At 39.4% G+C, this 23,360-nt stretch overlaps 2 protein-coding genes and 1 long non-coding RNA gene across 3 annotated transcripts in view; 2 read left to right on the plus strand and 1 right to left on the minus strand.

Annotated features, from left to right (window-relative positions):
• Nucleotides 1-1,666, plus strand: part of CCDC152 (coiled-coil domain containing 152) — a 32,713-nt gene extending 31,047 nt beyond the window's left edge. The window contains exon 8 of the mRNA XM_080575044.1: nucleotides 49-1,666. Coding sequence (XP_080431170.1) covers nucleotides 49-327 — 279 coding nt within the window. The 3' untranslated portion in view covers nucleotides 328-1,666. The remainder of the gene's footprint in view (nucleotides 1-48) is intronic.
• On the minus strand, nucleotides 907-10,147 carry SELENOP (selenoprotein P). The gene is made up of 5 exons (XM_080575043.1): nucleotides 10,000-10,147; nucleotides 8,426-8,629; nucleotides 6,378-6,590; nucleotides 4,463-4,580; nucleotides 907-2,677 (listed from the first exon to the last, which is right to left on the minus strand). The coding sequence occupies exons 2-5, from the start codon at nucleotides 8,614-8,616 to the stop codon at nucleotides 2,075-2,077; spliced, it is 1,125 nt and encodes a 374-aa protein (XP_080431169.1). The 5' UTR covers nucleotides 8,617-8,629; nucleotides 10,000-10,147; the 3' UTR covers nucleotides 907-2,074.
• Nucleotides 10,148-10,301: 154 nt separating this feature from the next.
• On the plus strand, nucleotides 10,302-20,301 carry LOC308186113. Its single transcript, XR_013943916.1, has 3 exons — nucleotides 10,302-12,876; nucleotides 17,634-17,714; nucleotides 20,170-20,301. It is a non-coding gene; the product is annotated as an uncharacterized lncRNA (long non-coding RNA).
• The last annotated feature ends 3,059 nt before the right edge of the window (nucleotides 20,302-23,360 follow it).

The following is a 23,360-nucleotide window of genomic DNA, read 5'->3' on the forward strand; positions in this document are numbered from 1 at the left end:
TCCCCCCTTGCTGGGTTGTTGATGTTTTCTCTTTCCTGATTCTTTCAGTTCAATGCTAAATTGGCAAGAGTCCAGAACAAAACAACGAAGTCATTTTCAGATGCTTCTGTCTTGCCACAAAGTATCTATCGAAGGGTATGTGATTTAATAGCCTCTAATCTGCGAACTCTCAACTATTGCTACAGCCTGTTTCAAACAGCAGTTCTTTTTCAAAGAGAAACTGTGTTCTGTTTGTTCCACAATAAAACTTCGGGAAAAAAAGTTCCCTGTCTTACAGGGCCCATCTTCACTCTCTCCAACACACCTCTCCCACCTCTAGACAACTAATTTCATGTCTTTTGTGCTGATGTTGGTATAGATAGGGTTTACCTTAATACCTTTGACAAGAAAAACAACAAAACCCTACATGTGAAGTGGTTTTATTACAGACTTTTTAACTTTGGAACTTAAGGTAGTAATGACATCAATAACTAATACAAATTATATACGCGTTATTGTTTTTGTAGGCTGGGAATTTTGTGATATCACAGAAACAGGATTTTGGGGAAGTCATCTTTGTAATGTTGTGATAAAAAATACTGAGAAAGATATCCTAATATCCTAATATTTTGTATTAGCAATAGCATATTGCAGATAATAATCCTACCTGATGTTTATGAACAAAGACTTTCCTTGCATTTTTGCAGAAGTTGCAGCATCTCCAGGAGGAGAAAAACAAGGAAATTGAAGTTCTCCGAAACACCATAAGAGACTTAGAGCAACGTCTTAATAAAGGCCAGGACTTGCACTTCAAACGGAGGCGGTTTTGAGTAAATAGTATGAGGCATTTCAGTAGCACAAACGATGAGAAACAATGTATTTCAAACCGTAAAAGTAAAGTGAAAGTAAAAACAACAGAGGAAGAAATACTGAATACTTTTTATTGAAAATTCTCATTTCATATATTCCAAAAGTATGCATTCTGTTTATATCCAGTACTACTTTCTTGCTAATTAGCATTCACCATAAAAAGATTCAGGTTTCGTAGGAGTAATAGTTTTCCTATTAAATCATCATTACTTATGGCGTATGCTTTCAAAGCAGCTTTCCTTTCTTGAATACTCTGTTCATTCAGGAATCCTTTGCACAACTGTATCTGTAATTCAGCTTGGTTAATCAAAATTAGAGAATGCTAAGCTACAAACAGAGAAATTACACAAATGTCAGTGGTATATTACCTTACTAATCAATACAGATTTAACAAATTCAGTACTGTCATAAACAAAGATAAACACTAAACCAGGACTGAGTTTGTTTTGTCCCTTGTTACAAACATTGATTCTGCACAAAGAATTGTTAACATTTCTCACTTCAGCCATGATCTTATTGATTCAGTGGGATTTTACAAACTGTAGTAGAATGTATCAGTGGATCCTGATACTGCACCTAACCCACAAAAGTAAAGCATATAACTGTGATTTTAAAATAATGCAATTATTGCTTGTATCTTACACTTGAGTTAAAAAGTTATTTTGGCACACTGTTTAGAAATAAGCTTTTCTTGTACATAATTTGTATCCCCAGGTCAGAAAAAGCTTTTGAGTATATTCCATCTTAATAAAAAAAAAAAAGAAAAAAAAAAGATTAAAGTGTCTGTTTTGCTTTTCTTCTATTCTTGATTGCAAAACATCAGACAGGAACCCCTAGGTCATAGTTTACGTTCCTGTCCTCACAAATGCAAGCAGAATGTTAGAAGAGAAACAAGGAAGACAAATTAATCAAGAATGCCGACACCTCCCACATAGAACTGAAAAACAAACTCCGGGTTAATTAAATTCCTTTATATTAATAAACTTTTTGTTGATGGAGTTTGACAGGTATTGTGTAATTCCAAGAGCACTGCTCTTCGCAAAACCTAAACTCTACACTCCTGTCGCCTGTCTTGGTCTAATTTTCATTTGGGAGCTATGGAAATATTTAATCTATCATTTTTCCACTGTTGCAATTAAATAAATTTAGGCAATAGGCCATCCTTGCATTTTTAAGGTGCTTAGTTTGTTTTTCATGCTCAGTTTCCTGCCTTTTCCTGTCACTGTCAGGTGTCGCTAGTTTCACTTGCTCCTGCTGCTGTTGACTCTCAGGCAGCAGTGAGCAGACGTCACTGTCAGGATTCAGTGATGTCCTCTGCTAACAGCTGGCCGTGTCAACTGCAAGAATTTGGAAGTGCTCCGCGACACTGTCAAGTGACAGAATTTCCTAGCTCTTCAAACAGAAGGTGTCGACAATGACAACATCAACTACTAGATGTTGAGTCTGACGATGCTGTCTGCCAATTTCAGGTTAACTGGTTTTTACAGCTAGCTTTCCCTTTTTTTCATAGTTTTGTACCTTGTCTAAGAATTTCCACACCTTCTCCTGGATGAACAATTTCTACGTGTTCATGGCTACCTGTCTGATCATGTATGTTATGGTCAAAAACTCTATGACGCCGACCGCTGTGAGGATGACGTCTTTGAGTTTCAGAAGGAGCCTGATGGTTCTGATTTTTGGAATGACGATGGTGGTGGTGGTGGTGTCTGTGTTTGCGCAGTTGGTGGTGGTGATTTGAGTGTTGACCACTTGGTTTGGGTTCTACCTCTGCTAGCTTTTTATCTGCTTTTTTAGTGATGTTTTCACATGTTTCATCAATATCAGGTTCCTGCAAAACAGAAGTTTATACAAAGCATTGTATTTAATTAAACTACTTGTAAATATTAATCACCTAAGTATTTCCACAGTACTTAGAACTCAAGCAATGAGATATCTTAAACTGCTGTTTATAAGTATTTTTGAAAAACTCATAGAGTAATATAAGGGGTGAAATACAGTCTGTATTTCCTTACAGAAAAGAACAATGCATTTAACATTCCAGCTTCCAACAAAAATCAGAAAATACAAAGACTATCCAAAAAAGTTCTCTCTGTAACCTGTCTGCCCTGGAGGTGGATGGGGAGGGGAAATCCAAACATGTTGGCTTCAAGAACAGAGCCTACCACACCCTCTGAAAGGTGATGCAATTACAAAAGAAAAACTGGGAAGAAACATCTGCCTCCAAGATTTGTTCAAGGCACAAAAATCCCCCGTATCACCCACATGCCTAGCTTAACTGCCACTTTTCTGTGGTTGTACACTTCAGGCACAGGTAAGCACGTCAGTGGAGCAGCTATGAAAACCGATCTCATACCACTAAGAGTTGGACTGTGGAAGATCTTTCCATAAAAATAGATAAACCAGTCAGCAATATATCTTCAGTTGCTGAAATTAAAGCTTTCTTTAAATAAGAACATTGCAGCTGGCAAAGTTGTTCAAAATGGTTTCTCCATCTGAAGATTAAAGCACATTCATGTGTCACTGCTGCCTGGTTGGCTGTAACTCTGTGTAATAGGGCAGGGAAGATTTTCTGTCACATACTTTTCGTGTCCTATTTCAGTTCCCAAACTGTTGTGTTTATCAGACTGCATGATTCCGACTGTGATTATCTCTGTAAGCACTAGGGGCTGAACATGAGCTAGGCGCAAAGGTGCTTTGTGCCTTCTGAACATCATATGTGGTGTTTACCATTTAAATACTTTGAATTGTCCCCCCTAAAGCTAGCCCAGAGGAAAAAAAAAAAAAAAAAAAAAGTGCTTGTTTCTGAAAGTGCTGCTTTGCTGAAAAGAAAAAAAGATATGAATGTATCAAAAGGAATCTTGCTTTACAACACTGAAAGCTGGACAGGCCTCTTAACATTAAATTTTAGAAAATATAATTTACATAATAACTAATAAAAATATTCCCACATCTGACCTGCCTGAGGCCTACATTTAGCTGGAAAGCTGTATGACAGAAACCAAAACAATGATTCTTGTTGAACTTTCATGACTATGTATGTACGTTTCTTGGTAATCCTTGAAGTATTTCTGATCCCTAGTTACATGTGAAACAAAGCTACCCTTTTTTTTTCATAATGGTAATAATTGTCACATTGTATTATCAGTTTTTAAAATTAACGATTGTATACTGCATACATTTACATTTATTTATATACAATATATTATTGTATGTTGTATACATTCAAATACAAACTAAAAGGAATAGTAACTCACACCAGCTCAGATTTGGCTCCCAGGTTTCCCCAAAAAATATTATTTAATTACCTACCTGTCCCCAAAAACAGTATCTAAATGCTCACTAGCTCCAGAAACAGAATTACCATACAAAGTTGTATTTAGATTTCTAAAAATGATTTGCATTTACGTCAAGGGCAGGAATTTAAATAATCAGTCTATTCTAAATTACATCTAATTCATTTTCAAAAATATGTAAATGTCCTCTGTTAGACCCACGAAATGTGTAGACTCAAAATAATGTCTTTTGGGATTAATCACACTGAAGAAAAAAATTGTAAGTACCACTCAAATTCAGTTTACTTTCTTAGTATATAGAGAATGAAACTAGAAAATACCGTATAAGAGCAATTTCCACACTTGTTTTCACAGTATGCAATCTTAATAGCTTCTTCTACGTAGTTGAAAGACAGGAAGGAATAGGGAAGACCCAGGTGATACACTAGGCGGCCGCATCTAAGAAGAGAAAGAACTTCATGGTTACATATACATAAAAATATATATAAAATTAAATATGTCTTCTTAGCATACCTTATTTTACACGTCAGTCCACCCATAATGTACAGACCAACAGAGAGCATTTTTCTCCAAGAAACTTACAGTAAAAAATAGTATCTGCCTTACAAATACCTGTCTGCTCAGCTGCGTCGGTCATAGTGTGAAGCCTGATTTCTGACTGACATAACAACTCTATGTGCACAAAACTCGGCTTCAGCTGCACCCGGATTACCAAAGGTACACATTAGCAAGACCTATCTTGCTAATGAGGAGGGCTGTTTGCCTAGTGGTACAAATCACCACTTGGTTATTGTATCCAAAGAACCACAGAATATCAGAGCTGGAAGGACCCACACATCTCATCGAGTCCCACTCCTGGCTCCATGCAGGACCACCCAAAAAACAAACCAAATGTCTGAGAGCGTTGTCCGAACACTCCTTGAACTCCAGCAGCTCAGTGCTCTGACCACTGCCCTGGGGAGCCTGTCCCAGTGCCCAACGACCCTCTGGGTGCAGAACCTTTCCCTAACATGCACTCTGATAGAAGGAATGTTTTAATGCAACTTAATGTTGTTTCTTCGTTGTTGGTTTTTTTTTTTTTTTTATGGGAATGAGCGTTGTGATCTATCTCCATTAGTGACCTGGTGTGCATGAGGGGATTTTTACAGTGCGTATGTGCCCCAGTCTGTATTTTAATGTCCTGGTATGTCCTTGACAAGCTGGATTAAAAGTGTAAACTGTACACAAGGGCACCTTCTTATGCGCCCCACCTGCAATGTCAACAGAAGTTCCTCCAGCCTTAGCTCACTACACGTTTGCAGTACACATCTAGGACCACGGATTGGCAGGACAAAAATTCCTAGAACCAAAATGGATCACAGCCAAACTATTGCCAAACCAATTAGCAGTGTCAGTGTAGGTGTATCCTATGTGTCGACAGCACAGAACTGTTCAACCTTTAAATGTGGGCCAGGCATCAGCTTTGGGGCCTCTCTATGGACGACATACAGTCTCGTTCCGTTTGTCTGTCATACAACAGCAACCTTCCATACTGGGGCATATTTGCTCCCTAATTTAGCATTTGATGCCTAATTTCATCATGTTACCCAAGAACAACAACAACAAAAAAAAGATTAAGTAACTTTCTATTTCTCTAACAAACTTCCTTATGCTTCAGTATGAACTGAGAATGTTCTTTAGCATAATAGTAACTGAGATGGACATCTTATAATTGCAAGAATTTTCAAATAATTTCCATCACTTCAAAACTGGAAAATCAGGATTTCAATTAAATATTTATTACTAGTTCTGCCAAAAGATACATGTCCCAGTGACACTTTCAGCAACTTCGGTCAAAATGTTTTCATGAGAAGTCAGGTAGCTTTTCTGGTTCTACTTTCATGTACATTGATGTAATGAAGTTGTCAGAGAATAAAAACAGCTTAAGCCCAGAATCATCAAATTCTACACTCAATTATGTTATTCTAAAATTAATAGCAGTAAATATTAGGCAGTTGATTATGAAGAAGAGTAATTATGAAGAAGAATGTATTTATCCCAAACTCACTAATGCAAAAGCAGACTTTTCTTTTTGTAGCTTCCTTTTTCCAGTAAAAGTACAAGTGCTTTACTCAGAGCAATGTAGATTATAACATCTTTGTTAGGAGATTATTTTAACGAATTAATATAGAGATTCACAAAGCATTACTCTAAGTATGTCCAAATATTTTCCTGGTTTTCCTTTTAAACACAGACCTGTCATAGATGAGAAAATCATCTTTGTTTCCATTTAAGGTGGTCCACACATCAGCTTGTTGTTCATCTTGTTGGTAGACGGTAATGTACTCTGAAACACTTTCTTTCAGTAGGTGAAATTTCTTCTGGGAGTAAGCTCCTTGATGGTTGACAACCACATACGAGACATTGACAAGTCCTTCATTCTCTAGCTTCACTCGCAGGTCCTCCAGTCTAGAGGAGAATGTGAAGAAGCAAGACCATAAATCCATTGGGAATTGTAAGATTTTTTTTTGCTTTGCAATACAAAAACATAATTCTTAAATGTATGCATGCTTCCAGACATAAGTTAATCTCCACATTCAACAAAATGTAACATGTTCCATGTTCCTTACATTACAGCCATTTTTTTCCCTCTGAGTTTTAATGTCAACAATCTAAAAATATTAAAACTTTCCTGCTATTTGCCATAACTATCCACTATGTCATTGGACTTGATGATCCTGAAGGTCTTTTCCAATCTAAATGACAGCATGATTCTATACTGTCACCAAGCCAGACTCTACAAAAGCTTAGAAAGCTAAGTAAAAAAGACATCTGTTTTCAGATGAATTCAGTGATATTTTTGTTGCAGTTCTTTCACACTCCTCATGGTCTGACAGATAGCTTATGAGATGTCTTTATTCAAATGCTGAGCTTTGGGTCACATAGCTGGTTAAAGAATGCACAGAGTGAATGCATCGGGAAGACAAACAATCAAGAAAGCAAACCTTTATAACATAATAGGTTTGTACAGCAGTCAGACATGATAGTCAGAAAAGGGACGTTACATTAGCAGGATTGAAAAAATGGCTATATAGAGTGTGTTCAAAACCTGGCTGGCAGGAATCAGTCTTCCTCTTTTTCTGTTCTGCCACAAACCCCTTTTTCCTTGCTACTTAATACAGAAAGCTGCTTTCTTGCTGTAAAACGTTTTCGTTCACTTGATCAGGATCATTCCAAATAAATTACTCTACAAAACACTTTTGTTTTTTCACTTTCAGGAGGTACTCTAGAACTTGAAAGAATACAGCCTTTCTAAAATGTATGGAATCAAGTCCAACTACCATGAAAGCCAACCACAAAGTTCACTTTTGACTTTGATGGAGGTAGAAATTTACCATTTTTTCAAAATCCATCTCTTGAAAAATTTGAAAAGACTATTATTATACGAACTTATGCAGCCTAGGGGAGAAAACACGTGTTATTACAGTGATCAAAATCAAGCTGTGAAACCAGCAGTATGAATTTTTAAGCCAAAGTGATTTCACAACAGCTCAATTAATCCAAGATAAGGTTTGTATGTAATTCCTGTTTGGGTCAGCTCAAAGTTATTTTCTTGCTCCTGTTACTGTCATGGTACCTAGTTATTTCTACTGAGGTAGGTTCAAGAAACCAGTGCACTAACATCTCAGGATCTGGACAAAAATTTAACAGAGATGATTCCCTTAAATGCCTTTTCAGTTTTTGCAAGGCCAGTTCCTACTGCATCTTCTGGATTTTTTTTTTTTTTGTATCTACAACCTCTGAATAGAGGCTGGGATAGCACATTAAAATTTGCATTTTGATTTTTCGTTCCCTTTACAGATTTTACATAAAAAATGAGTGATAACTGGTCTGTTTCAGATGTTCTAGCCAAGTCAGAGAATTACGTTTCTTGGCTTCAGCATGTTACTACATTAATTATCTGTTCCTATCTGAAGCATCTCTCTTGAGGAACTGTTTCTGTTGGCTTTCTGTGTGTTTTGGGCTTCATTAATGTCAAGTTGATCATATCTGATGCTGTAAATACCATCTGGAGAACACGATCTGTTAGTCAGGATGAAGCTAAGAGCTGAAGAATCTTTGCCACTGGTGCAGAATCCTCCCACACCAGGCCACATATGCCAGCTGGGATTGCCAGTGGCTTTTGAGGAAGCTAGTGTTCACTGAGTGCCTCTGTAGTTAGGCACATGTATTATCCTCAAATGGCTTTAAAAAAATCGACCACTCATGTTTTAACGAACGCTGGGAAAGAGATTTACGCTCACCTGGAAGCCTGCAGCAGGCACAGGTATCAGCTAGCTTGGAGGAGAGCCACCACCGTCACCGAACCCCTCGAGTTCAGCATCGGGTTCTCCTCCCCGACCCGCCATTCGGGGGGCTCCTGGCAGTTCTGGGTCTCTGTCCCTCCTCCTGGGAGGAGACAGAGAACCAGAACTAGCCCCAGCCCTGCCCACATGGCGGGGCTTTATCTGAAAAGAGAGAAAATAAACAAAATGAGATCAATGCCTAAACGAAGTTCAGACCCTGAAATTCCCATAACAAAACAGTAAAATAAAAAAGTAAATAAAATAAAAGGACATAAAATTGAACTACTGTTGACTCCTTAATCATATTTCTTCCATTTTGCAGTTGAGTTCTCGTATATTAAGTAGATTATATTTTTTTTGTTGTTGTTGAAAAGTGTTCAGAATAACTGAAATTTCTTTTAACGCTACTAAAAAGCCCCATTTCCTGTTTTTTGACATCAGTGGTGCTGAGACAGTTTACACCAGTAAGAATCCAGGCCAGTTCACTCCAGATTATGGTATGAATCCAACCCGCTCAACAGCAAGTCCACTGACTTAAAAGAAATTGCACCACCAGAGTATATTGATACATAGCAAGCATTACAGAGCCTGGCAGGAAAAAGGAAAAAAAAAAAAAAAAAGACAAAATTTTTTAAAAGTCAGTTTGTAGCACTTGGATCCCGTTGAGAAATCTCTGAAGAATACAGGAATAGAAACAATTTTGCAAAAGCAGGAAATGAAAACTCAAGTTTCAGATTTGCCATATCTTACAAAAACTCCTGACCACACTGAGTCCATTAATGTTTATGAAAATCAAAACATACAAGAAATTCTGTAATTATCCTTCTATTCAAATAGCATAATAATTTTGCCTTAATATGTGCAGGAAACTCTCAAATAAAGTATTAAAACTGTTCCCAAACACATCCTAGGCTGCAGAATTGTATAATTCCAACACACACATCAGAGTCTGATAGTAAACAGAGGATGTTTTGGAAACAGTAAGTTTTGATAAAGGCTAAAAGCTATGCTTATCACCAATCTTGTCACATTCTAAAAAAAAAAAAAAAAAAAAACAAAAAACAAACAAACAAAACATAAAACAACAACAACAACAACAAAACTTTTAATTATTGATCTTTCAAACAAGAGCCAGCTGCTGCAGAGCCAGCATAATTTTGAGGAATGCTGCTGTCCCCATGTTCCCTGCCTGCAGTTCTACCAAAAGCATTTTTGTGTACAGCACTTGGAGGATGAGATAGTGGCCCAATAAGCATCAGCAGAGCCAGCTGTTCACTCCTTCCACAAGTCTGGGAAGCCGTCCACCTTTACGGGGCTCCGTTAGGAAGGTGCGAAGCTCCTGGGACATCTGGCGACGCTGCTCTGCCTGTGCAGCCTCCAGACGGGAGCCGTGCTCCAACTTAACACTTCCCTTCGCTTTTTGTTTTCCAATGGAAATTTCCACAGTCGGCCTTTTCCGCCGGAGAAACAAGCGGACGCCCTGCCAAATCTGAAGTCCCGGCTCTTTGTCGAAGCGAGAACAGCAGACTTACCCCTTCCTCCCCACTCGCCTTGGCAGCCGCGCTCCGCTGCGCCGCGGAGGAAAGCAGCGTGGGGAGCAGGGCTGCGGTATTTATACTGCTCTTGTTTATCTCGCTGTGCAGACACGGTTCAAAGTTCAGGGAGCTCATTGCGAACGACCTTGCAAGCAAAGCAAACCCCTCCAGCAAAAGTGGCCAAAATATTTCTGGGTTAACTAATTGTGAACAGAAGCGTCTTGTCACGCGGAACGGCGAGGAGTGCCAGGCGCGAGGGCTGAATTTCGGGTCGTGCCAGGCACCGGTCACCCCAGAGAGCTGGAGGCAGTGGTACAGCCAGCGGGGAGGGGTGGGCCAACGAGTCCTTATTTTGTGAACACAGCCAGAGGGGGAAGGTACTTCTCCGCTCACAAAAATGCTGAGCTAGCAGGTTTTTGCACTTATGCTTTATCTCGTGGTTGCTTAGAGGGTGGTGTACCCAGGCTGAGCGCCTGAGCACTGCAGAGCTCCTCTTGCACAGCTGCTCTGGGTTACGTCAGCTGGCATTAAAACTTGTGGAGAATCTGCCAGTTTGACAGCTTATGCCGGAGGTTAACGTCCAGATCTCCTGACATTTAAAGCAATGTAGATGCACGGAAGCCATGAAGCTCTACCTACTGGCAGCAGCCATTTATCTCTGCTACATTTTCTTCCCACATTGTCATCACTGAGGTGCCTGAGAACATTTGTGTGAAGCTGCTTTCTTACCCCTTCCTCAGAGAGGGAACTGTTCATGCATGAAGTGTTTTACTTTGACAGCAATTTGCTTGAGATAGATTTCCTTCAAAGTACGTGTTTATGGAGAAATAAGTGTTTAAAAGCAGTATGCCTGCAGAGTTTAAGGTGGTGAGATTTACACTGCTTAGCTCTGTGGCCTGAGACTGTCTCCTGCATAGACGAGCTTCATGCTTCTGGTCGAAAGTCTTGTTGGGCACAAGGAATGGAACTGCTGACCTCGGGGTTTATCGTCAGGATGTGCTACACTCAAGCCAGTGGAAAGAAGGACAAAGATCTGAAGTTTTATTCCATAGTCTCTGAGGACACAGTGAAGAAAGCAGAAACAGATGTCAGAGAGGGACTGGTTTGTTTGTTTGTTTGAAGTGGGACGTGCTCATGTTGCTTATGTTGTTAGTGAAGTGAATCTCTGTGTACTCTGCCAGGCCTCATAGCTGGAACCAAGCCCTCAGAGCTGTGATGATGTCCTGTACTGTTGCAAGAGACAGATTATTTGCTGAGCCTGTTGCCTCAAGATAAATTGTTGATTTTCAGTGCTAATAAAGCCCTACAGGGTTTGCTGGAAGTATTTGGTACACATCAGGTCTGTCAATTCCTAAATGAGCACTGAAGCAGCTAAAAAGAAATGCAGCAGGTACAGCTCTGTGAACAGGGAGAGGAGTAAGATACAGCTCAGTAGTAACTGACTATTGGTGTCTTACCAGTTACTGCAACACAGGCGGAAATACTATGAAATAAAGAGCAGTACTCCATTCCCATTTCTTCTGCAGCTATGCAGAGGGACATGCACAACGTTTAATTAACCAGTGCTGAGCCTACGAGCTATAAGTTATACCACTGAGCGCAGCTGAGACTCGCAGCTCAGAACTACTGAAGAATAAAGGGTCCAGACAGAGTGAGCTAAAACAGCTGACTTATAATTCAGCTAACTTCCTGATGAGGATGGAAATCCACAGTGGTCACTGCTGAAAAGTTAGTATTTGCTCCCAAATAGTATGCAGAGACACCTGCAGACCCTCAGTTGCCTTACAGAGAGATGAGAAGCAGCAGTTCTGTTACCAGCTATCACTGTGCTGATGATTACTGTTTATTACATTATTTAGTATTACATTACATGATAGCTATTACAACATTGACAATGTTGAGAAGAAGGCCTTAACCACATTCATAATTATAAGCCATAAGCATCTTGCCCTATAACATTCACCCTACCTAAGACCATTGTTCTGCCTCAAGATTTCTTGAGGAAGAAACTTTTTCCATCTTAAAGCAAGTGGTAAGGAATATTATGTTGGCTGTGGGTGTAGATGGTTTGAATTCAGTTGTTTTAGAAATGTATGACCCCCTAGATATGTTTAAACTTCTGTCTGAAGCATTACCCTTTCTGAGTGGAAAAAAAATTCACTTCTGCATTTCTTGAATACATAATTGTAAAATTTACAGTATAAAATTCTAAACATTCAGTTTCTTACAGCCTGCCCCTGTTAATTAGAAGGCTCCTGTAGCCCTTTATCCATAGCTTCTAATGAAATAATTGTTCTAAATCTTAATTTTGATTTCCACTGCAAGCATTTTCTTAGCTGTTGAGAATGTTCTAGTCTCACTGCAGGAGGCAGTTATCAGCTCTAATTTGGACAAGTCTTCAGTTTCAAAGAAAATAATTTTTATAATTATCATCCTGTTACTACTCACTCTCTTTCCTAGCAGGGGGGAAAAATGGTTCTGGGGGAAATAACAGCCCTGTTCCCTTCATATTGAGCATAAACTGTACACTTTTTGATATGTATCAAACTTCTCAAAGCATAACAGCACAGAAATGCCAATGTGAAGGAAATTTGGAAATTAACTGATGTTTACTATTTCTGTCATCTAGATTGGTAATTGGTATCATACACATTTCTGAAAAAATCCCAGATGGACATGGAATTATGAGGCTGTTGGCAATTATACTCTGGTAAAGTCTGCTGTAGTGATTTGCAACGTGTGCAAATAATGAGAGAACAGAGGCAGAACGTGGATCCGGCACAAATTCTGTCACAAGATCTCAAGACTTCAGTGTCTTTGCTCTTGGGACTGAAGGATGTCACAAACAGGGAATTCAAAGTCCATCAGCAGACTGTAAGTCTCCACTGATTATTCTTGTATGTATTCTCATTTTATACCGTTGTAACTATGTCAACTCAGTGAACTTACTCATACTTTATAGAGGAATAAATTACAACAAAAACAGGCCATTGACTTAATGCTTAACCTTAAACTTTGGTTAAATGCTGTAAATAAAGGTTAATATAAGTGGAAACTAAGAATATATGTTACAATAAAATAGATTCAGCAAAATAATCGGAACCACAAGTTCATTAGTTGAAGTAACTCCGGAAAGAGGGAGAGCAGTGCAATATTGGTCTTCTGCCAGAGCAGTGCAAGATAGCCAAATGCATACTTGACAGAATTCAAAGGAAGCAACAAAAGATGTTGCTTCAGACACTGAGTCCTGGAGTTTGCTTCAGTGAACTAAGGAACAGCTGATACACACAGCTGTCTATTTAAAAAATAACAATGGGTCTAAAAGAAGCTCCGATTTTTTTAAATAGATGCTTTGTTTTCCTTCTTGGAAATTCCATTTTAATAATGCAGTATCTTTCTCTACTTTAACCTGTCTCACACTGTAATTAACAAGGAAAATCATTTTTTCCATCAGACATGTCCTCAGTTATAATCATTGCACACATTACAAGTTCAAACTGACCCTATTGCTGAATATCTATGTATGTTCTGAGTTCCTTGTTGGCTCCGTTTCCTTTCTGCATTTATCCTGCAATAACTGTGTCAGCCTACAAGTTCCACACCACTTCAGTGGGCCTAAGATCCGTGGTCATCATATTGTCTGAGGACGAACAAATTACCTAATGGTACGTACCTAAGAGGTCGTTAAGAAGAAGTGGTTGAGATCATAGGTATAGGAAATCTTCTATACTTTTGTGTGGTTTAGCATATTTAGTAATACTTAGCAGTCTTGTGATCTACAGAAGAAAACTGAAAATGCCTTTGGTTTGGTTCTGCTTAGGCTCCTGGTGTGGTAGACAATAAACCAGGAAAAACAAACATAATCACACAGTGCCCGAAGCTGGCTGGCTGTACAGATCTCCTACGTGGATCTCATATTCCACACAGTGATCCCTGATCTTTCTTTCCACAGGGATGATGCACTTGCACCTCGGATTCAGCAGGCAGCTTTAGGCTTTCCAGTACTGGGCACTGAGTCTGTGCATAACTAAAGCGATTAAAGATCTGGACTAAGGAATATGAGTTCATGAGTTCAATAGGTTAAACAACCCCTCTGATTTTGCTGTATTTAGACAGTTCTCTTCACATTAACAGACCAGGCCTTAAAGAGAGTGTAGCTGTAATTATAACTTTAGAAGATCAGCAATACAGACAACCCCCATTAATATCTTTACACCCAATAACTCTCCTCAGGAGATGTGGAAGAAAATGATTCATCTGCTAAATTCACAGCAGTTCATTCCAGGTGACAGTAAAGGTCTCTCACCAGAAATACCCATAAAAACAAGTTCTTGTTAATGATTTATAACAGGTCATCCAAGCATAGCTCACTGCACTGAACCCTATCTGGAGAATGGAAACTATAACAGCATAATGCATAGGCTTCAGTGACAACATACTGTGAACTTTACAGGAAATTCAAAGCTGTTTTTTGCTAACCTGTTGTAAAATACATGAAAACTGAAGTGAAAACTCGGTCCAGCCAATGAATGAGAGGGATTTTGTATGCAAAAGGCTTTTTTCAAGATCTGTTTCAAGATCTGTTGAGTTGTGATGAAAAAATCGACAACGTATTTTCAGTCAAATTCCTTTCTGTGGCTCTATGTTGCCTTATTTTCCTGATATATAGCAGTGGCTGCCAACATCATGGTCTGCAACAGATGTTAAGAGAGCTTAGGGGTAGATTCAGCTGAGTGCAAGATGGAGATCATTTTACATGAAATGGAGTTTGACAAACTTTAAAAAAAAAATGTGGCTTCAAATACATGATGTTGCAGATTGATTGCTGATGATACTTCTTTTCAGATATTATAGACCTGGAATGCTGAACTGTGAAAAAATCTTGTGTGCCCTTCTTAGGACAAGAGTATGCGAGTGTGCCACCAGCACCAGTAACAAAGGCATAACTGACTAAACCAACCATTTATTCCTATCCTGTCCATCTTGGAAATTCAAAAGCAGCTGCAATTTCAGCATCAAAGCACTCTCAGTAGCTTGTTGTCTGTGAACTGCTGAAGCAATTTGAAGATGAAATATAAAAATAGATAGATCTAAGTGAGTCTTCACTTAACAGACTACACTTTACAGCTACAGCATTCAAGGAGCTGAAATTGATAGCCATCTACTCCTCTACTCCCACCATGAGCAAAAACTATTTTCACAAAAAGAGGGTTTCCTAGAACCAAAATGAGCTCCAAATGTAGATAGTTCAATTGGTCTCTGTACATAAATAAATATTGTAAAGCAATGCTGACCTTCTAAAGACTGGTGGAAGGTCTGAACTGTTTTATTAAGCATATGTTATATGGAAGTAGAGGGAGAGTTGCATCTGCTTGCAGCAATCAAATTCTGAACAGACTAACCACCTCCCTCTGTTTCTGAAAGCTGATGGAAATCTGGAAGAGTCAAATCTTCAAGTTAGATCAGTAAACACCAGTTAATATGGGAGAAGGGCTTGTATCAACTATCTTAAGGTAACACCTTTCCAGTTGTCATCAGTGCTATTATTTAAAGAGAAAGCCATAGTGACTAAAACTCAGTCCCTGCCTCGATTTAATTTCTGATAACAAAACTGTACTGACTTTACAAGTTTTGCATTCAGCAAATAGTATTTCAGCAGCTACATTACCATTTACTGATATATAGCTACTTGGTATTTGCATCCCACACTCCCCACACTCAGAATGTAATGAGAATGCTGCATGATTGCATACCTTCCAGAAGTGTTAAATGCCAATTTATTTAATGGACAGGAATAGCTGTAGTACTGGAGCACATAATATATTTTCATAAATTCAAATTAAATGGTGAAAAAAGAGATCTGTTGTAAGACTATTACCAGCTTTAGATTTGCACGTATTTCCTACTATCGTAGAATCACAGAATGGTTTGGTTTTGAAGGGACGTTAAAGACCATCTAATTCCAACCCCCCTGCCATGGGCAGGGACACCTCCCACCAGAACAGGCTGCCCAATGCCTCATCCAGCCTGGCCTTGAGCACTGCCAGGGACGGGGAATCCACAACTATTCTCTTGAAGATTTCACATTCGTTCTGAAAATTATAATTAAGTAACATACACTTATCTGTGTATGTTTTGGATGAAATATATATGTAGCTGAAGTTCCCAAACCTGTGATGTTACAGTCCTATAATTTACTTCTCATGGGTGCAGTTCTTGAATATAACCGCGAAGGCAAAGTAAAATTCTGCCTACAGAATATTATTTCTGCAGTATATTGGCAATGGGCCTTCAAAGACTGGGGGCTATTACTCCTTACAAACATTTTATCCCTACATTGGCAGTCTTACTATTTTCCTATGGTTTGGTCTCCTACATTTTGGGCTGTTGGGGGAAGAATTAAAAGAGAGAAGTAGAACTGCAATGGAATTCCAGCATAAAGGCCACGGTATGCAGCACAGCACAGAGGGAATAACATGGTGTTTGAAAGGAAGAGAAGGGAGAGTATAAAAGATGATATGACATCTTGCCCGAGGACAACTTTGGAAGTACCTGCACAAGCTATCATACTGTGTCACATCACTCCAAATCAAAAAGACATGAGAAAATCTGCCCTGCAGAATTCACTAGCAGCCCCTCTTGGTTGCTTCAATGGAATTGTCTCTATTTCAAATGTTCACACATGCGTGGATGAACTTTTTGACTTGTCTAAGAATTCACACTGAACAGGCTTCATATCGTATATCTAACTACAGGCAGCAACAACATTACTCACTTTTGAGTCTCCTCACTATCCAGTTCCAAAATCATTGGCTCAACTTGTGGAACTTGAAAAGTAACTGAGTCCTTGATCTGACTAGAAGTAGTCATCACAGCATGCCTCAACATCTCTCCAGTCAGTAGCGGTCTGTGTGGCTGTTCATTTGTGGCCCCAGATCTGTAAGGACTCTTGCAGCACTACAAGGAGAGATGTGTCCCAATTTTACTTTGTTAAGTCCTCATCTCTAGCTGACCTTATCTAATGTTCAGGTTTTTGTTTTGTTTTCTCTTTTTTTCTGGCTGTCTCTTGGCAGCAACACTTGCCTAAAAATACTAGTCTCATATCCCTGATATTATTTACTAGATATTATTTAAATATGAGGCATATAACAGTCTCAAAGGTAGTTTTACAGGGATTAAAGTTAAGGAGGGGATTGTATTCCCAGTAGAGCTCAGAGTCAGTGTTTCTTGGTGTAACAGCTTAGCAGCTCCCACACCCATCTTTGACCAATGGTTTAATCCAGCCTTCTAGACTGTAAGCTGCATTTCTCTGAACATTTGCTTGTCAGCGAAAAAAAAAAAAGGCAGAAAAACAAAACAGGGATTTGTGCTGATCCTGCATCACAGTCTTTGCCAGATTTCCTGTAAGAACTCATGAAGAGGAAACAAAATAAGAATGTGAAGTGAAAAACACTTGCTGCACTTTAAAAATCATGTCAATAAAGCTGTAGAACATTCTCTCCAATACAGCTAGAAGGCATTCAGAAGGAGAGGCAGACCAGAAAGCTAAATGCATAAGTGATCCTATGACTGCAATAATAGTAATAATTAACAATAAATGATTTTTAGTTGTATTCCCTTTTTCATTGCAGAGCTCCTGATGTCTTGCTTGCAAATGCTTTAGGTTAATGATGAAATTTCTGTTGATTGTTTAACACAGATATGTGCTTAAGGTAAGTTACAAAATACCTACTTAAGGGATCAGGCAGGGTTTCAGACATCTAGTTCTCCTGAAACTGAATGTAGGGCTTCAGTCTCCACCATTCAGGCAAATCATTGTGCCTTTAGCAGCTCAGGCACTGCTTGAGGCTTGCATTGTGGGTCGTACGTGAGGCTGGTATTAGGAACTTAAATGACAGAACGGGTGCTTTTTCAGCAGCACATGTAGTTTGGTGTCTGCTCCATCTGTGCGCCTGCAAATGGAGTAGTTAAGCTGCTGTTGTAAATGGCACAGTTACAGTCAATGTGACACACAGCACACATGGTCTTGCATGGATGGGTGGAATGCTATGCTAGAAAGAAAAAAGTTATTGAAGATTCTCCCCTAGATACCAGGAAGAATTATTTCTAGGTTGTCTGCTTTCTCATTTTTTACTGCACTCAGTATTATCTACCTTAATTGCATGTGGGATGTTGCCCTGATTGTCTCCAAGTTCCAAAGTAAATTTTCATCTATGGTTAACATTTTATGAACATATCAGTCAGACTTTATTTCTCCTCAGCAATAAGATAGTCCATAGGTCTACAGTTTTATAGGAAGATGATGTGGCCTGAAAGGAGGAGTAATCTAAAATTATCTGTTAATAATCCTGTGCGTATAACACAGGGAACAGCAGAACTGATAGTGCACTAGGTCAGAAACTTTTCTGCTAGTTTAGCTTTCATCCTTTGCAAACCCTTTAGATTTCCATAGATCATTAAACAGTATGGGAAAATCAGCATGTTTCACTTCCTGATGTTCACTGTTGCTTAACAAATAAACACAAAACAAAACCATTTTTTGCAAATCAGGTTATGAAAGATTTCCTTGCGAAAATCTGGGTTACACATGAAGATGCAGTATATACACAATATCCTTATAAACAATGTTTTTATATGTTATTTCTACTCATGGTGCACTTATACAAAAATGAATTATGTTTAAGAACAAACATAGGTAACATTTTAACTATTTTTTTTTAAACATTTTCCTGAAGAGGTTTTCCAGCCAAACATTGACATAGCCAACGCTGTTGAATTTATATGCTGTGATAAAATGAAAAAATCACAAAGTACTTAACACCTACTGTTACTTTAGCACTAAATCACTATGCAATCCTTTTAGGAACGCTTCTCATAATTCTCAAGTCACTATGGTTTATGGATCTGATAAACCCATGAATTCTTATATTTGTTCTTTCTTCCAGAAATTCAAAATAATATAAAAGAAAATATTAGGATTAAAAGAACTCAACAATCCTCTCTCCCAGCATTCACCAGACACTGTTCTCCCTGATTTCACTAGTCAGCCAACTTTCCTGGGGTTACAAAAGTATGAAACTTACACACAGCAGACCAGATTTGGCATGGAGCTTGTAAGGCGGCAGGCAGTACTGAGTAGACATAAATGCACATCCTGTACTAGCTGTGCACTTCCTCTGAAAACATAAAGATAACAAAGGAACAAGCCGATACCCTTTTGTCACAGATGCACGGTTTAAGGATTTTTAGTATCAGTTCACAATTCAGCATGTTACAGTTTTTAAGTATTACATTTTACAGTTATTACTATAATTTTGACTTTCATTAGCTCCTTACATCTTCCCTTTGCTCTTGAGACAGTAATAGAATGAGGAGAATTATCAGAAGAGTCCTTTATCATTCTGTCTGAGGCACAGCCCATATTTATTTTCCTTTACAAAATTCAGACAGTCACTGGTATTGTCTCACTATGCATACCTATCAAAGGGGTTCTATGGATATGTTTTTCTCTTGTGTAACAGCATACATCTGCCTTGCTCTAGGCATGACATTAAAGCCCTTTTATGCACGGAGCAAGACATTGTGCAATGGAAACATGCTGAGTCTTCTAACATAGAAAAGATTTCTTACATATGATTGCTATCATTACAGGAATAAGCAGGTATTTCATAAGGCTTTTCAAATATAAGAGAACAGAAAAGGCCACATTATAGCTATCTGAATTCCTTCTCTACCTGGATGAATCATTTGGTCATGATCAGGACATTGTGGTAGTATATCTGGGTGTGTACGAATGCACTAAGCAATTTTCACAAACATTTGAGGAGCCAGACAGGACTCTCCAGCATGTTGAGTATAGATCAGGCTGCTGGGTAGACAGCTTTGAACAAGATAATCTAATGGTCCCCTTGGTCTTCATTTATAATCTGAATCAACTGCTTTTGGAAAATAGTTACTTGCTCAATCTGGCACATCAGCACACCTTCTGAATTCTTGGTCTCACCACCTGCGGTTTATTAATTCCCTCATTTCTTCAGACAAGAGGGTTTTTTAATTAAATAATGAAAGTGTATGACTCAAACTTCTACCTCAAACAAGAAAAACGTATGATTCACATTTTTCTATAATTAGTTTAGTATTCATTTTTCTCTGTTTGCTACTTTACAGATCTCCCTGGGAAAGGCTGCTAACACTTAAGTCTGGCTGAATGTTCTCTGCCTTCTTCAACACTGCTGTTCAAAGTCCTGAGCTGGAGAACATCTATGTTTCAGTATTCAGCCCAAACTCAGTGGAATGTTGCGTCCAGAAGTCTTATCAGGCTATCTTAATGAATACAGATTTTTCCAGAGTGTCACTGAGGTGATTCAAGGAGAAAAAAAAAAGAAAAAAAAAAGAAAAAAGAAAAAAAAAGAGAGAGAGAGATTTTTTAGTCATAGAAATGGCTAATATGGATTGAACTACGGATATGGATAAAGATCGTTCGCATGTTTGTTTAACACACCATAAACCAGGTTATTTTGAGATTTACAACTTGTCACCCAACACTACAGAGGACAGACAGATTCTTTACGGATCCTTGGCAGAATGAGGACAGGCCACACAGTTCTGGTTATAATTAGAGATTTATATTACAGAAGAAAGAAATCGACAATCAGCATAGTTTGTTGTCTACATTTTCTAGCACTTAGCATAGCCTGCAGTTGCACAGAATTTCTAGAATTCTCAGTTATAGAGTCACCGTTTTTTTCAGTCACCTGGCTGGACCCTCGGCAGACTGGGTCAAATCCTTATCTATCAGTTCATGATACAGTCATAACCCAGACTCAGGCTTTACGTAAAAGAATGCGTCACTCACTCTGCCCTGGGAGGAAGAAGACAATGGTGGAGACATCCCTTGCCACTAGGGGGTCACGGGTTGTGCCATCCAGCTGTGGCTCCAGCCCAAGTCCCACTTAGGGTTTGCTGAATTTTACAGACAGCGTTCCCCATGCTGTTACACTTCCCTGTTCCAGGACGGGTGTCACCATCTCCAGGCAACCCTGCAGCTGGGTGTTGAGAATGCAGATGGGCTTAGCCACCGTGTCAGAGGGTGTCCCCACACCCAGACAGGAGAGAGAAGGGGGCAAGGGTACACATTAACAGCCAGCTTACATATTAGGGGTATTCACCTTATGGCTGGTTGTGCTAAGCACTCTGACAGGGGTCAGGAGAAGGAGGAGGCACCAGTCACACTTCTGAGTCATACCATTCTGTGACATAACTCCAGAATCCTAGAGGTATGCTAGGCAAACACCACAAACACCTCTAAGAGAGAAAAAGGAGAATCTGAAAAGTTACAGCATGGTCAGTCTAATTTCATATTCGAAAAGTTATTAGAAAAAAAATATATATTGTTCATTCGAAAGCTTCCATGTAATCTGACTAAACAATTAAAAGGGTGAAGCCATAGGAAAAAAAAAAGTAGGAAAGAAACACTATAGAAGATGCTTTGGAAAAAAAAATGGTCAGGAAAAAAAGACAAAATAATGAAAAATAAGCAAAGCATCAACCTTGTCTGGATAAGTAGAAGGTACTGAAAAAATAAATGATTTTTAATTACTGTGTAGTGGTTTGGTCCTATAGTGATAATTTCAGCAATATTTTAATTTCAAACTATTGAAGATAGAGTACTTCAACTAACATTAGTTTTAAAGTTGTTCAAAGTGAAGCTGTAAATACATGAGGCATCAACATTCCTAATATACTCCCATATACCAGAAAAGAATGACTGTGTCATTCTTCTAGAAATGAAATTTCTTCTAGACTAAAAACAATAGTCTGAACAGACCTACTAACACAAGAAAAAATACATATTATTATATTAGCAAATCCATTAGGCAATAACATGAGGAAATAAAAGGAACTTAAATTTTACTTCAAAGTTATTTGTATTGCATTACAAACCACCAGTATCGATAAAACTGACACTTGTTTTGTATTATTGCATTATAAAACACTGCACAGGCACCTAGGAGTTTATATATTAAAAAAGACTATATAAAACTAAATTTGAACTTGACAGAATGGCTATTACTTACATTTTGTTTGATGTGGTAGGATTTATATACTGAACAGATGTGTTAACTTCATAAGCATTCACCCTTTTAGTGGAGGATGAATATGGTGAAGCAAATCGCACAGATTTGGCACTAGGGAAAAGTGCTGGAGAAGGTCATAAAACATGTTGATTCACGGGAATAACGTAGGCAAACTCATAAGAACATTCAGCCATTGCAGCTATGATTGACATAAAGGCTTTCAAAGGGATGTCAAAGTGTCTGTTTTGACATCCTAAATACTAATGGTGTTTTATGTGGAGGAATACATTTTCACCTGCTGGCAGACCACAAAGTCTGGCTGGCTACAGATGCCCCTGGTGATGACGGCCTAGAAGAGGACTCCAGGCTTGGCGGTGCCCACATTCAGCTGTGGCAGCAGAGGGGAAGTTCTCTGCCAGCAACGCTCCCTTGCCTTTTCTCCCAGGGTGCAGTCCAGAGCCAGTGCATGAACCTAGAGATAACAAGGGCACGCAGCAGCTCTGCTGGCTGTGCAGGATGCTGCTCCGCTGCTTCCCTCATGCTCAGTGAAGCAGCATTGCAGCGGCCTCAGAGCACCACAGTGGCGGAGCTGGCACCCGTGCAAGCATGGCTTGGACCTGCTTTCCATGCTGCCTTCATCCACAGCACCGCGCAGTTTTAACAGCACAAGAAATCCTGTGTGCTGCTCCTGCCCTAGGTGTGGCAGTGGGCTTGGTGAGACCCGCACCAGTGGGGACAGAGGTGCAACAGCCCAGGCCCTGGCCTGTTGGACACTGTGGCGGATGGCACCAGGCCACATACACTGTGACACGAAGCCCTCTGGAAAAGGGAGTACATCTACAGTGCTCTAGCACCCCAGGGTGCTCTGTGGCAGGGGAGAGCGCTGCAGCCCCTCTGCTGGGGTGGCAGTGTGTGGGGCTCATTGTGGGGCTGATGGCACTTGGGGGCCTGGAGATGGACGGCTGCTTTTCACCCCCTCTCATCCCATTTAATTGCGCTTTCCCTTAATGAGGAGCAGCAAAGGGAATTGGGGTTGTTTAATCTGGAGAAGAGGAGGCTCAGGGGAGGCCTTATTGCTCTCTACAACTGCCTGAAAGGAAGGTGTGGGGAGCTGGGGGTTGGCCTCTTCTCACAGGTAACTAGTGATAGGACTAGCCTCAAGCTGCATCAGGTTGGAAATGAGGAGACATTTCTTCTCAGAAAGAGCAGTCAGGATTGGGACGGGTTGCCCAGGGAGGTGGTGGAGTCACCGTCCCTGGGGGTGTTCAAGGAAAGGCTGGA

The sequence above is a fragment of the Anser brachyrhynchus genome, assembly GCF_964034855.1.
Source record: "Anser brachyrhynchus genome assembly, chromosome: Z".
Classification (NCBI taxonomy): domain Eukaryota; kingdom Metazoa; phylum Chordata; class Aves; order Anseriformes; family Anatidae; genus Anser; species Anser brachyrhynchus.